Source organism: Molossus molossus, unplaced genomic scaffold (genome assembly GCF_014108415.1).
Source record: "Molossus molossus isolate mMolMol1 unplaced genomic scaffold, mMolMol1.p scaffold_m16_p_1, whole genome shotgun sequence".
NCBI lineage: Eukaryota > Metazoa > Chordata > Mammalia > Chiroptera > Molossidae > Molossus > Molossus molossus.
The window spans coordinates 173,665,857-173,680,341 of NW_023425344.1; the positions used below are offsets into that span (position 1 = coordinate 173,665,857).

A 14,485-nucleotide genomic window follows, 5' to 3' on the forward strand; every position below is an offset into this window, starting at 1 on the left:
CACTAGTACCCACTGGACATGATTACATGTAAACAGAGCGAGACCTGGCACACGGGAAGCTGCCAATAATTGCTGGCTATTAATTTATTAAGTATTAACCCCCTGTAAATTCTGCCTACTGTCCCCACCCTCTGGTGTAGCGGACAGAGATTCCTTTAAGCTGCCTTGTAATCGGTGCCCTCCGCCTTCATCCGGCTGCACGTGGAGGGCGAGGCTTTGCGCAGACCTGCGTCTCAGGTGTGCCTGGTGCCGCTTGGAGGTGCCGCACAGGGGCCGGTGGGAAGGGAGGTGTACAGAGGAAAGGTTATGGGACAGCTATGACCATTGTGAACAGACGCGGTTACAGAGTTCTCAGTGGGGCAGGTTCTGTGCAGCTCGTCCTGACCCACCCTCCAGGTTCCACCCAGTTCTATCATGAACTTGGTCTTTCCTCTGGCGATGGCCTCATTATTGGGCGTGAGCCTTTGGGCAGATGTTTCTGCTTTGCCTGTCCTCATCTCTCTGATTCTCCCACTGCCTCCTTCCTGACCCCACATCCTTGCCTTTTCCTTGGTTGAGGTCAAGGAATTAGTTCGTGGTAGTTGAAAGGTTGGGGGTGGGGGTAGGTTACCTGAGAGTTTTAAAAACCCATGACCTCTCATTTAACACTCCACATTCTGTTCTCTTTTCCTCGCAAATGTATCAAGCCCTAAAAATATTAATTATTCGGGCAAAACAGCTAAGGATTATATTGGCGATTTGGAAGTTAACATTATGAACAAAATAATTTCTATTCATAGAATTAAACAATCCCATTAATCTTTGCTTTCTGGGGCTGAGAACAAAGCTGGTCCACTTGAAACGATTATTAAAATCTCACTTTGTGTAAGGTATTGTGTCAACCGCTTAAGGAAATACAAAGAAGAATAAGATGGGCTAGCTAGAGCTTACTTCTAAAACCAACACGAGCCCCAGCTGGTAAACCAACCCAGCCTTATCCGTTTGCGACATCTTCCACGCCTGGGATGACCAGGTCCCCTTTGGCTAATCGAACCTAAAGAGTGTGCCTTCCTCCCTCAGTCTCCCTGTTTCTTGCCCAAAGGTGCTCCTTCGATCAAAAAGAACAGCTCCCGTGAGTAACTGCTTGCTTTGTGCTAATGAGAAGCCCTTCACACAGCAAGCAGTCACCTTTGTTTATTTGGAGGAGGTGCATCGGGGCTAGGAAAGTGTTCAGGGTTAAAAGTGGCTGTAGGCTGAGAGAATTCCTGCGTGTCCTTTCTGCTCACCCCGATCTTGTGAAAAGCTGTCTCCAAACCGGAGAGGGAATGTACCTCTTGTGTGAGCCCCTGACCCTGCGCATATGCCTGAAGCAGGCGCATAGTTTTTATGTGAGCCTGTTAGTTTGAATTTGTGATACTGATCTGCTTTTTGTCCCTGCTGACGGTTATTATATCTTAATGGGCGAAACACTACTCTAATGATCCTTGTGTATATAATTCTTGGAGTACAGAACAGGCACCAGAGGACCACATAAAAATGTTTGCCTCAATTTCCCTGCAAAAAAGGAGCCCAGAAACCAGACTTGACCAAGTAACAGATTTTTAAAGGTAAAGGAACCCAATAAAATTACCAGCTTTTCACAGCGTGTGTCTACTTCCTTTCGGCATATTGTGAGGTGTAGGTGAAATATTCTCGCTGAACTGACAGTGTGAGGGGGAATAACTAAGGAGAGAGGGAGATAAAAGTAAAAACCACCAGCAATGATTGATATTGCAGTAGCAAGGAGTTGTTGGGGTCTCCCCTTTGTGGGTTTGACACTTCACCTTTCTGACACCATCTGCAGGAGTGCTGGTATAATGAGCCCTATGCAGATGGGAACAAAAGCTAGAATGACTTGGAATTACTGTATCAGGGCTTGGAGGCACGCTGTGGAATTACGTAGGCTGGTGTGTGCTCATTCAGCATTTGAGATAAAAGGTGTGTATGGGTGTGTGCCTGTGTGACTCTGTGTAATGAGAGAGAGGCAGACAGAGTGTTTTTCTAAAGTATAAAATGGGCGGAGCTACCTGGTCTTAGGCAACTCCAAAAATATTTTAATCAATGACTGATATCTTTCTATATTGTAATCATCAGTTAACTAACTAAATGGGTTCATGTAATGCTTCTAAGTTGGATCTTCAAGAGTTGTGGCCTTCTGTAGGAATTTAAGCTGTTTTTGGTGAATAGGAGGCAGGATAATGTACATACAAGACGGCTCTCCAAGGAAAACTAGGACTTATGCTTTTCTTTTTATTCCAACTCTTCAGACCTTTGGCCAATAACCTAACCTCCCTGGCTACTCTAGGATTGAAATAATAGAAATAATTTGATCTCCTCAAGTTCATGTGCTCAGCCCAGTGATCTCTTCACAGTGTCCCTTCTACGTTCAAATTGTATTATACTTTTAAGATCTTTACGTGGAAGAGGAAAAACCTCAGTGGAATATTGGCACTGGCCATAACTTAATCTATCATCTTCAATCATTTCCCCTCTCCCACTGCCTCCCCGGGACCTGTGGGGGAGATCAGCATGTCTAGTTCCTAAGCTCCTCGGCCGATTTCTGTGGGTGGCCCAGAGCTCTTCCCCCAAATCTAAGCTTCCAGCCTCCAACTGGTTCACACCCCCGTTTCCTCAGCCCCAGAGCCAGTTAGCGATGCCACTCTGCATGCCCTGTAGTGTCTCTCATCTGTCTCGTTCTTTCTGTCCGCAGTACTCAGGTTTTGCCACCTTTGCCCACTGGAAGAAGTTCAAAACCAGGTGTTCCGAATGTCGATGTGTCCTCTGTAATGTAACTCTACCCAGTGCACCACCCTACTCATCCTTGCTCAGTGTTCCCTGCAGTCTGTCAAGGGCACCATAGGTTCTTCACCCTGGCACTCGGAATCCCGCAAGTTCTTGCTCCACTAACCATGTTGGAGTCTCACCTCCTTAGTTCACTTAATTGATGCTTTTCTTCAACCCAAATTGAACTACCTGCCATCGCTTGCTCATCGCACCAGCCAGGCTGCATCTGTTCTCTCCACTGAGACTGCCTCACGTGTGTCCAGGCAGGGATCGGTGGCACTTGTACGTTTGCAAATAGCCACTGCTTGGAATGAATTTGGCTGGATTCATGGTGATTAATAAATGGGTATTTCAGATGTCTTCCTGAAGCAGTGTAACAGTTGAATTTTTACTTGTAATCTTTTTTTAAAGGTGATATTGCTATTTTAAAAGTGTTTGAAGGTTAAGAATGGAGGGAAAGATATTTAAAAAAAAAAAAGAAAATTCAGCCTGGCCAGTGTGGCTCAGTTGGTTGGAGCTTCATCCCATACACCAAAAAGGTTGAGGGTTTGATCTCCAGTCAGGGCAGTGCGGGAGACAACCAATCAATGTTCCTCACATTGATGTTTCTCTCTCTCCGCCCTCCTTCTCTCCCCTCCCTTTTCCCCTTCCCTCCCTCTCTCCCTTTCTCTATCCTTCCCTCCTTTCCTCTCTCTAAGATCAATTTAAACATGAGAAAAATATTAAAAGGAAAGATATCTGAGGTATTTTAAATATCAAAGTAAAATTTTGAGACCCTGTGTTTTCAAAAACTAACTTTGGTGGTATGACAAAGGACATATTGTTGGGAAAGACAGAAATTAGATGTAAAAACTAGGTAAACTTTCTGAATGGACCCAAAGCCATCCTGTATTTCCCGTCAGACATTTGTAGAGTTATCTGTGCATAATATTAATAATGCTATTAATAATGCTTCCTCAAGTCAAGCCTCCTGTCTTAAACCCTCAAGAATTCTGGAAAGTTGCATTGGTAGCACAAACTACTCAGTAGTTGCTGTCTTCTTTCTCTAGTTCTTTCCAGATGTGAGAGCAGATAAGGCATTAACAAACATCAAAACACATCAACAGTGGGTATATTAAAATCCTGTAACCACTGCCCATTTTGAGTTTATACCATGCTCCCTGTGCTGTGCCAAGCATACACATTGTCTCTCTTCATAGTTTCAGGAAGTGGTGTTACACCTGTTGTATGGATGTGCTGAGGCTCAGACCACCCACCCTTCCAGGATCACATAGTGAGGATATTTCGATCCCTCCATGATAGACATCTTGGTCTTTTTCTGTACCTTGTGCTTGTTTCTTCACCAGAAACAGAAACTCCCTTGAGCAGTCGCTTCTCCCTGGAATGGCGTCTCCCAGATCTCTGCAGAACTGACTTCTGCGCTTAGCTAGAATTCGACCTCATCAAAGAAACCTTCATTGGTCATTCTAGCTAATGTCGCTCATTTTTCTACATTACTTTCTTTTTTTTTTTCTTAATGTTTTTTATTGATTTTTGAGGGAGAAGGGAAGGGAGAGAGACAGAGAGATAGAAACATTGATGAGAGAGAGAAGCATCAACATCGATCAGCTGCCTCCTGCACACCCCATAATGGGAATTAAGCCTGCAACCCAGGCATGTGCCCTGACTAGGAATTGAACCAGTGACCTCTTGGTGCATAGGTTGACACTCAACCACTGAGCCACACCAGCTGGGCTCTACGTTATTTTCTTCATAGTGTTTCGCTATCTGAGATGATTTACTTGTTTTTTCCTTTCCCCTAAGCTGGAGTATAAATTTCATGAGATCAAGTTCTTTGAATATCTTATACACTTTTCATATATCAAAAATGAGTGACATTAGACAGAATGACCAATGAAGGTTTCTTTGATGAGGACGAATTCTAGCTAAGCACAGAAGTCAGTTCTGCAGAGATCTGGGAGACGCCATTCCAGGGAGAAGCGACTGCTCAAGGGAGTTTCTTTTTCTGGTGAAGAAACAAGCACAAGGTACAGAAAAAGACCAAGATGTCTATCATGGAGGGATCAAAATATCCTCATATATATAATCACAGAATTTTAGAAAAGCATCTAGAACTTCATACACGTTCAACCAATGTTTACTCAAGGGATGGGTGAACGAGCAATCAGATGTCTCCAGAGCCCATGGTTCTTCTGCCCCGTGCTGCCTAGATGTTTCCTTTCTGCTCCCTGGCACACTGCAGGAGCTCTGGCTGGCCATAGAGCCCGTACAGTTGTGTATCTGGGTCCCAGACCGATTACCTTTTAAAACCAAATATTTACTCACTAAGAAAAGAAACCGCAGATCATTCTCTTTCTCATTAGCTAAGGTTATTCACTTATAGCTAAGCTTATAGTTCATACATAGTACCTAGCATGTATGATTAAAATTGAGCATTTCTAATAAATTATTTATAATTTCACCTTTTCTCATTGCATTCCTGTTAGCTGATTTTTGTAGGAGAATATTGGAGTGTACATAAAATAGACATTATTCCTGGCCAATTTCTGTTTTTTTTAAAGCAGCTGACCTGTTAAACTACCTGGTCTGTCTAAAAAATTCGTGAATTCGTATCTCCATGTACAAAATAACAGTCCTGGGAGGGTGAATTCTTTCATCCCTCCACCCCAAACTACATTTTTCTTCAGTGGTTTCAGATTGGCTTTTTCAGAAGAGTAACTTTTCTTTGTCCTGGTGGAATCTGAGATGACTTTGTCACTAGCATGCTGACCTCTGCTGTTCTCACTACCCCCTGTACCTAGCAATAGCTTGCTGATTAACTCCTAAGTTAGAGAAAGGTGGCCTGGGAAGGAATTTTAAGTACATTTCTCGGTGTTCTGTGAAGTTACATGATCTCAGCTGAGTTAATTAGCTTTGTTAAAATTATATGAAGGGGTCCATATGATTCTAAACTATAGAAGAAGCAAAAACAATTTGAAAGCAACCTGCCCTTTACCTTGATCCCTACCTTCTCTGAAAACCAGGGTGCCGCGGCATGAACAGCATAATGGTTGACGAGCAGAATATTAAGGCGTTCTAAATATCACTGGTTGGTTTAATAAAATTAATTAGCCTGCCACGGAGAAAATTTACTAGCGTGCTGGTTAATTTCACAATGTAAAGTCAGGGAAGGGAGGTGGGGTTGAGGGAACAAGCCTTATTAGTTTTGAATAATTATTTAAAGATGTGGAGCAGCCTGTCAAACACTTTGATTGCCAAATCCATTAAGGCTTTAAATTCAATGTTTGTACCCTGGTAAAGAAGGGAAGGAATCTCTCTAGAAGAAATCATAAGCATAGTAGTTAACAGCTGAGTGACTTATTTAAGATACAGAACAGCACGCAGAATCCTAATAAAACCAAGGGAACGAGAATTCGCCTTAAGACTGAACTCTTGGGAGGTTTCCATAATCTTAATTCGCCATTGATGCAATTATTGCTTTTCCTTGTCTTTTTAATCCGAACAAGATGTTTGCAGTGGCCATGGAAAGGTGCCTGAAATCACATGCCTGAATTCGTTTAATTTGCCAACATTGTCTTTCTTTCGCTCTTTCTTCCTGGTAATGGGCAAGAGTCAGTTCTGGTGCATTACGTACTAAATCTCTTCAATTACCAGCCGGGAAGAAAGATTTAAAATTGTGTGCTTCAAACCAACAGACGATTTAGTTGTAAAGCACACACACTTCTCCTGTGGAGCCTAAATTAAACCGCAGAAAGGTCGCCGGGCTGGAGGGGCTGAGCCAGGCGGGCCGAGGCGCAGGCCCGCGGTGGCCGCTGACCGTCGCGGGGTCTCTCGCGGGCCCTCGTGCAACAGGAAAGCACAGGAACACGCTAAGAGACACAACTTGTGTGAGGAGGTGCAGCACTGTATTGCTTGAGAGCTAGACGTGGACTAAATGTTAGCAGGGGGGAATCTGATCAAAACTTTCACCTTTTTCTCTTTCTGGGCGCTCGGCAGCCATTTTCAACGTGGATGACTCGGTGGTTGATCTGGAGACCCTGGCGGCCTTATATGAAAACGTGAGTATCAAAGAATAGATGAGTGGATAAAAAAGCAGTGGTGCATATACACAACGGAACACTAAGAGCTGTGAGAAGGAGAGATCTCTTATCCTCTGAGACGACATGGAGGGACCTGGAGAGCATTATGCTAAGTGAAATATGCCAATCAGAGAAAGACAGATATCACATGATCTCACTTATTTGTGGAATATAATGAACAAAATAAGGTGAAGAACAAAATAGACCCAGAGACATGGAAGTAGGTTACAGACTGACAAACCTCAGAAGAGGTGGGCAGGGAGGAGGGAAGGCATAAACCACAGAACTTACATGCATGTATGTGTAACCAATGGACATGGACAATAGTGCTGGGGGGGGGGGGTGTCAGTGGGGAAAAAATGGAGAAACATCTATAACAAAAATAAATTAATAAAAATTGCAACAACAACAACAACAAAGACAGAGCCAGAGTCTCCAGATTTCCATGTCTCTTTTAACTAAAAAAAAAATGTTTGGGTCTGAAAAAAAAATGGTTACATGTGACTCCTTCCTCCTGAAAATCACGGAGCCATTCCTTCCCATTCTTTGGCTGTAAGCTTTTGGTGCAGCACGGATGAGGTTCAGGCCCAGAAATGCAAGCTCAAATAAGAGCAGACCTGGGAAAAGCACTAGGTTCCTCCCCCCACTGTGGTATCTGAATTAGTAGATCCCTTGGCACACCTGCGAGGGAGGGCGGTTCACGTTGGAGACGCTTCCATGCCACGGAACGCAGCCCCACAGCTTGCTCTCAGAGTTACTGAAGGTAGGCTGCAGACTTAATGTTGGTGTGCACCAGTGTCTCCCCCTGAGGAATGGAAACGATTACTTTTAGCCCAAATGAGCTGACGGTGTTAACGGTATAGGATGGCGGGGGTGTGTCCCGGATACGGCGTCAGACAGGCCCACCTCCATCATTGACTGCTGAATGACTTTGGGCCAGTTAAACTTCATAAGCCTGTCTGCTTATCAGTACAGTGGGAATTCTAATGGGCTCTACCTGGTTTTGTTTTTGTTTTTGTTTTTTGAGTATTCAAAGAGAATTCCATATATGTAGCAGTAGCAATGCCTTTTAAAAATAAACAGCACTATACCCATAGACAGTCTTATATTTGGGTTATGTGTGGAAATAACAAGCACAATTACAGGCTCTCCTGACAATTCCCTACATGTTTTTACATCCTTTATATCTGGAGTTGTCTAGTACTGCTGGGTGGGAACTTCTCCCATTTCTATCAGTAGGGGTTTCAGTAAAAGACTAGAAGGTGCGCAGGTGCCAGGCCCTCTGGAGCTGACTGCGTTTGTTGAGTGCCCGGAGGGCAGTGTGGTGCTGTAGGAGAAAGAGAGGTTCCGAGTCAGGCCCTCTACCAGGTATGGTGTAAGCCTCGGTGCAGTCGTCTGCGTCATGAGGACACAATAATTGATGGAGGACTTTATAAAAGGCAAAGTGCCTTCTGGATGCTTTTTGCTGTTGCCATGGGCTCAGGACTGTGCCCACAGTCAGTACTAGTTAGCTCCCAGCGCAGGTGAGCCACATACAGCCGAAATAGCAGGACAAGTTGAGAAAGGATGCAACTAAATGCCAAAATAAGTAGTCCAGGCAAGGAATGCTTACAAAATGTAGACAAAGAGAAGATGGTAACCAGGAATAAAGTCAGGAGCCTACATAAGTTAGGCGGGCTGTTGAGGGTCAGAAAATAAGTGCGAAGGACAACTTGACCCTTACCTGCTAACAGACAGAGAGGTTTCAAAGGCAGCAACCCAATATCCTGGCTTCTGTATCCAGCCAATGTACTTGTTATGACCATTTGTATTAGCCAGGAATTCCCAAACATTAGCATGCACCAGAATCACTTGGGGGTGGGGGGGCTTGCTGGGTCCTCCACCTGGGGTTTCTTGTCTGGGGTAGGGACAACATTTTGCATTTCTAACTAGTGACAGGTGATACTGATGCTGCTGGTCTAGAGACCACACGTTGAGACACATTGCTTTGGGCCTGCAGAATTTTTAAAACATGCAATACCTGACTATTTAGTCAGGGGCACTGACCTCTTTTCCCAGATTGTCAAATAAAAAATTTAAAAAATGACGACGGACACAACAATAGCTCTCCATTGTGAATGAATCAAAAGTATAGCTATAATTTTTTGTCAGATTGGCAAAAAAATATATTTTTTGTTGTACTGCAGAATTTTAGTAATTGATTTACGTGTGCCTTGAGATGAAAAAGGTTGAAAATTATGACTTTAGACCAGAGATGGGGAACGTCCAACCCGCAGGCCATATAAGGCCCATGAAATCAATACCAGCTAACATCACACGCCTCACCAAATTAACCTGACCAAATACAGCAGGCTCATTTTGAAGCTGATAATTTTGTATGGCCCGTGAATGATGTTATAAATATCCAAATGGCCCTTGGCAGAAAAAAAAGTTTCCCCACCACTACACAGATTCTCATCGCTCGTTTTTTTAAATGTTTTGTTTTGTTTCTCTTTGAACACAGAGAGCCCAAGAGGATGAACTGGTTAAAATAAGGAAGTATTATGAGACATCCAAAGAAGAAGACTTGAAGTTGCTGGATAAACCTGAGCAGTAAGGATGCTTGAACCCTTTTCTGCTGGGCCACAAGCGTAGCCTCTGTCTCCCCGCCTCCCAGGCCTGAGTAATCGCCTCTGTCTGTACCGGGCAGCGGGCTAAGTCTCCGCTCCACCATTCCTGTGACCTGTTGCGTGTAGCAGATGACACGGCTGCTGGGAAAAGCAGCTGGGAGCTTTGTGCTGCTGGATAGAGTATTTCTCAACCCCTCTTCCCATCCCTTGTAACTCCCCTTTCTTGTTCTAGCAATTTATTAATTCCTCCTAGACTAAACATTCTGGCCAAAAGGATAACTGAGGAAGGAAGAAGTCGTTGCCCTGTTTAAGGTTCTGCTGATGCAGTGAAATAGATATGTCAGAGCACAGCACTGAAATTGGTTTTCCTGCGTCATGTCCAGTAACTGTGGCCGGGATGGGCCAGCTTTCCCCTAGATTTCTCCACCTGCTCTGCCCAATTTAGCTGTGACTTTTCCATCTTCTCTCGGTGTGCGCTCTTCTCTGCATTCACCGTCTAGAGTTGTTTGCTCTATAGCTGCGGGTGTCGTTCCGTGCCCTTTGAAAATCTGGAATGCTAATGTGTAGCTGAGTGGCCCTTGTCCTTGGCTGGGTTCTTAGATAAGCGTCTGCGGCTCTGCAGCCCCAGGCCCCGCCCAGCACTCTGGGTGAGTGTGGAATGGGTCCGAGCGGACAGCGGGCCCCTTTGCCTGTGGCTGTCCCAAGTGCTTTGTGCCCATTCAGGCCACACCTCTCCGCCTGGAGATGAGGTGAGGGTAGGAAACAGAGAGAAAATTGAATGGTCGAGTTTAGGGTAACAAGTCAGCCCCGGAGACATTTGAGGTTTCATGGCTTGTACAGAAACCTTCCCGCCCTGCCCTTGGGTCCTCTAGAGTGTACCTGTTCCTTAGACACCTGGGCATCCATGGAAATCCTCTCTAAATGGTTGGGGGGGGGGGGTGTCTCTAGGTTACTCGGTTACTGACAAACCTTCATGATAATGTTGGGAACCTTAGGTGAAGGAACAGCCCTCCCCCACAGTTAGTCCATGAAGCCCAGGAATCTAGTGAATGAGGGCAAATGGGGTTCCACTGCCCTTCTGTCCCGCTAGCTGGAGCCATCCTCCTACCAGCCCCCACCCCTGCTGGACTCCGTGGTCCACTCCCAAGTCATGCCTCCCAATACACTAGATTAATCCCCACTGACGGGCTGATCACTGCAAAGCAGGTGACTAATAATGGGATATTTAGACTCTGACAAGGCCATGTGGAGACCTTTTGAAGACTGTCTTAGTCAGTTTAGGCTGCTATTGCAAAATACTCTAAACTGGTTGGATGATGAGCAACAGGAATTTATTTCTCATCGTTCTCGGGGCTGGAAGTCTAAGATCAGGGTGCCAGGGTGGTCGGGTTCTGGTGGGGTGTCTTTTCTAGGTTGCAGACTGCTGACTTCTCTTTGTACCCTCACATGGCCAGGAGCAAAGAGGGAGGGAGCTCTTGTGCGTCTTCTCCTAAGGGCACTAATCCCACTTATGAGCTTCCACCCTCGTGACCTGATTGCCTCTCATAGGCCCTGCCTCCCAGTACCACCACGTAGTGGTGAGGGTCTCAGTACCTGCACTGGGGGCGCGGCACACACATTCAGTCCTTCACAGGACAGTCGGCATGTCAAGCACTCGGGTAGTGCTAACTATGTCACGCTGAGCCATGACACTCTGAGCCCAGAGTTGGCGAACTTGTCCTGTAGAGAACCAGAGAGTAAGAATTTCAGGCTCTCTGGGCCACACGATCTGTTGGAACAACCCAAGTCTGCTGTCACAGGGCAAAAACAACCACAGACAAGTGGGTGTGACTGTGTCTCAATACAGTTTTACTTATGGACACTGAAATTTGAATTTTATTTTACATGTCATGAAATATTATCCTTCTGCTGATTTTCTTCAACCATTTAAAACTGTTAAAGCCGTTCTTAGTTGAGGGGCCATGCGGAACAGGTGCTGGGCGGACTTTGGCCCGTGGGCTCGTTTGCAACACCTGCTCTGCGCTGTGGGCGTGGCCGGCCCAGGGAAATGAACAGTGGTTTTCTGCTACTGGGATGTTTCCCTTTTCCTCCGGTGTTCATGCCTTTCTACCATTATTTTTCAAGGTTCATTGGCAGGACACAAAATAATGGTGGCAGGTAATTAACATATAACTTTCTTTTAAGATTTTTTTTTTTTGATTGATTTTTAGAGAGAAGAAGGGAGAGAAATATTGATGTGAGAGTGTAACATTGATTAGTTGCCTCCTGCATGGCCCCCCACCGGGTTTTAAGCCCACAACCTGGGCATGTACCCTGACTGGGAATGGAACTGGCAACCCCTCAGTGCCCAGGATGATGTCCAACCAACTGAGCCACACTGGCCGGGGCTACATATAACATTATTCCTGCTGTCTCTACAATGATCTGGCTAGAAGCCCATTTCTAAAGTTTGTAAATAGTCATTGTAACAGCTTCCTGAACATGCTAACGTGTGACTGACAGCAAAGAGGCCCGTGTGTTGTCCTGGGGAGGCGATGGCCGGGGCTCAGTTGCCAGAGAGAAGACACAGAGGGATGGGGACTTTAGGCCGGAGAGAATTCTACCTTGGCTTTCCATCTCCTGCACAGTACAGCATTTGTTTGATCTATGCCAGAGTCTGGCAACTTATTTGCCATTAGCTCCAGGTTAGTTGACTATACACATGTTTTACATATTGGAAAATATGAAGTTTCGGCATCACAATTTCCTAAAAACCCTGTGGTGCCCAGTCTTATAAATCATAGCATGGCGAGGCTGGCCTCATTACTCACCTCATCAGCTTCCTTGCACCCCAGTGCCAGGTTTAGAAAGCCATTTCCCATAAAGGTGTCATCCGCCCGGGACCAGGCTGTCTGAGAGCCCCTCCCTTCGGAGATGGTCCTCAGCTCTTTACGCTCTGCCTCGGGATGGTGGTGAAGTGAGGTGACGTGAGACTCTATTGGGTTTGATTAGGCTTTTTGTTACCTAGAGTGAAGACACCATATCCCGCCTGTTGAGAAGGCTCCACGGGGGCCCACAGCTGCCTGGGGGCTCCCACAGGGAGGACACATTGACCTCTAGAACAAGGCTCTGTGAGCGTAGTCCTCTGTGGAAGAACACAGGTTACAACCGGAAATGATGTTGCGTACACTGTCCCTGTGTGCGCACACACCTGAGACAACACCGTTCGGGTGTTTGGGCATGATAAAGCAAGGGTTAGTCCCTCAGAACCAGGGGCCCGGTTGCACCCTTCCTGCTGAGCCGTGGGTGAATAACCCACACAGTGTGAGCAGAGGCCCGCTCTCCTCTGTACAGGCTGAAACTGCAGCCCGTCCTGAGAAAAGATCCCTAGCTGTGGCTGCTTGTATGGGGGTGTTTAGTCCTGTCTATTACTGGCCCTGGGGTATAAAGTTAGACTAGTCCAAAGGAAATCCGTCTATAAATATCATTAAGCACCAAGGCCCAAAGTCCCAAAACAAGAGCTCTTATGCATAGCGAATAAAACACATTTGGGGGAGAAGATGTTTATCAGACGCTTGCTTCATAGCCTTTGAGGTTCCTTAGACTTCTGATATTTTCCCAGATAAATGGGAAAGGAGATGATGTTCTTCCCGGAGGCTTTGCAGGGCTATTTTTGGACAGAATGTGACATCCAATTGTTTTTGTTGTTTCAAATTTGTTTCTCCATGATATCATATCTTCACATTCCACCAGGTGTCCGAGTCAAAAACCTACATGTCATCCTGGACACTGTCAGAACCCTTTGAGAAGGGTCGGTTACTCTGGTTCTTGCTGCCTGAGCAGCTTTGTCCTTCGCTTGCCCCTCCGTCCACACTGCGGTCCTTGCACCTTCCCTCTCAGAATATCGCAATTGGGGTTGTGTCGGTCTCCCAGCCTCAAATCTGCTGTCCCCTCTAATCAATCGGCCAAGCCATGGCCACGGTGATTTCCCAGAACCGAATGCTGAAAGGATCCCTCCTCTGTTGGAAACCCTTCATTCATTTAGAAAAAGCTGAAGCTTTTTAAAACACCAAGCCCCACTTTAGCATCTGACTCCTGTGCACCTGCCCTGCAGATGCCGTTCAGGCCGCCGGGCCGCCGAGGCCCTGCCTGGCAGTTTCCCACGGTGACCTGCAGCACCAGAGAGCTCCCGGCACCTTGCGGACGTGGTCCCTCCAGGGCTCCGACTTCAGGCCCTGCGTGTGGCTTCTGTAGCTCCCACTACAGGCCCCATCGCTGATTGCACGGGACACACTCCACAGTAATGATCGATTTATTTCTCAGGTTATCAAGAAGGAACCGTGTACAAGTGAAATCGTGTCCTCAGGTCTTAGCACGGGGCCGGTCATACTGTAAATGCTTCATACATGTCTGACTACCCAGCATCAATCTCGGTGACAGATGATGCTGTGGTATTAACTTGCCAGGGCACATTCTCTCCAGTTCTATCCAAAAACCATGTTGAATTCCTGAACTCCCCTCCTCCTCCGACTCCGGACCTGTTCCAGACCCTTCTCCAAGCACAGGACATGGGCTCTCAGCTTCTGCCAGCCTTCCTGGCGCAAGCCCCGGTCCCGGGAGCCTTAAGCCGAGAGAGCAGCTCTGTTTGCTCTTTCCTGGGTAACGTAAGTTGTGAGCCTCTGGGCCCATCTCCTTGTGTTGCTTCTGGACCTCCTGTCATGAGACCGGTGATAAGTAAGCGTCCGTCCAGCAATGCCTTCTTTGTACCCGTGTCCTTGTTGAGCCGCTCATGCTCCCACCCAGTCTCTGTAGATGCTTCACGCCTGTGCTCAAACTCTAGGAAGTGCGCGTATCCTGGGGCTCCGGGCCCTGCTTGGGGAGCAGAGTCTCAGGTCACATCTGGAAAAGGAGGCGTGCAGGGCACCCCCTTGAGGTGGCCCTCAGCAGCATCTGAGTAAAGAAACTCCCCAAGACTCACAGCAGGACCCAGTGCCCCTGTCCCACGAGCTTTTACTG

At 46.4% G+C, this 14,485-nt stretch overlaps 1 protein-coding gene across 3 annotated transcripts in view; it reads left to right on the plus strand.

The window, feature by feature from the left end:
• The window catches only part of FMN1 (formin 1), a 370,459-nt gene that overhangs the window by 222,909 nt on the left and 133,065 nt on the right, over nucleotides 1-14,485 (plus strand). For all 3 annotated transcript variants that reach the window (XM_036268755.1, XM_036268764.1, XM_036268772.1), the window contains 2 exons: nucleotides 6,799-6,860; nucleotides 9,385-9,473. In XM_036268755.1, the coding sequence (XP_036124648.1) occupies nucleotides 6,799-6,860; nucleotides 9,385-9,473 (151 nt within the window). The remainder of the gene's footprint in view (nucleotides 1-6,798; nucleotides 6,861-9,384; nucleotides 9,474-14,485) is intronic.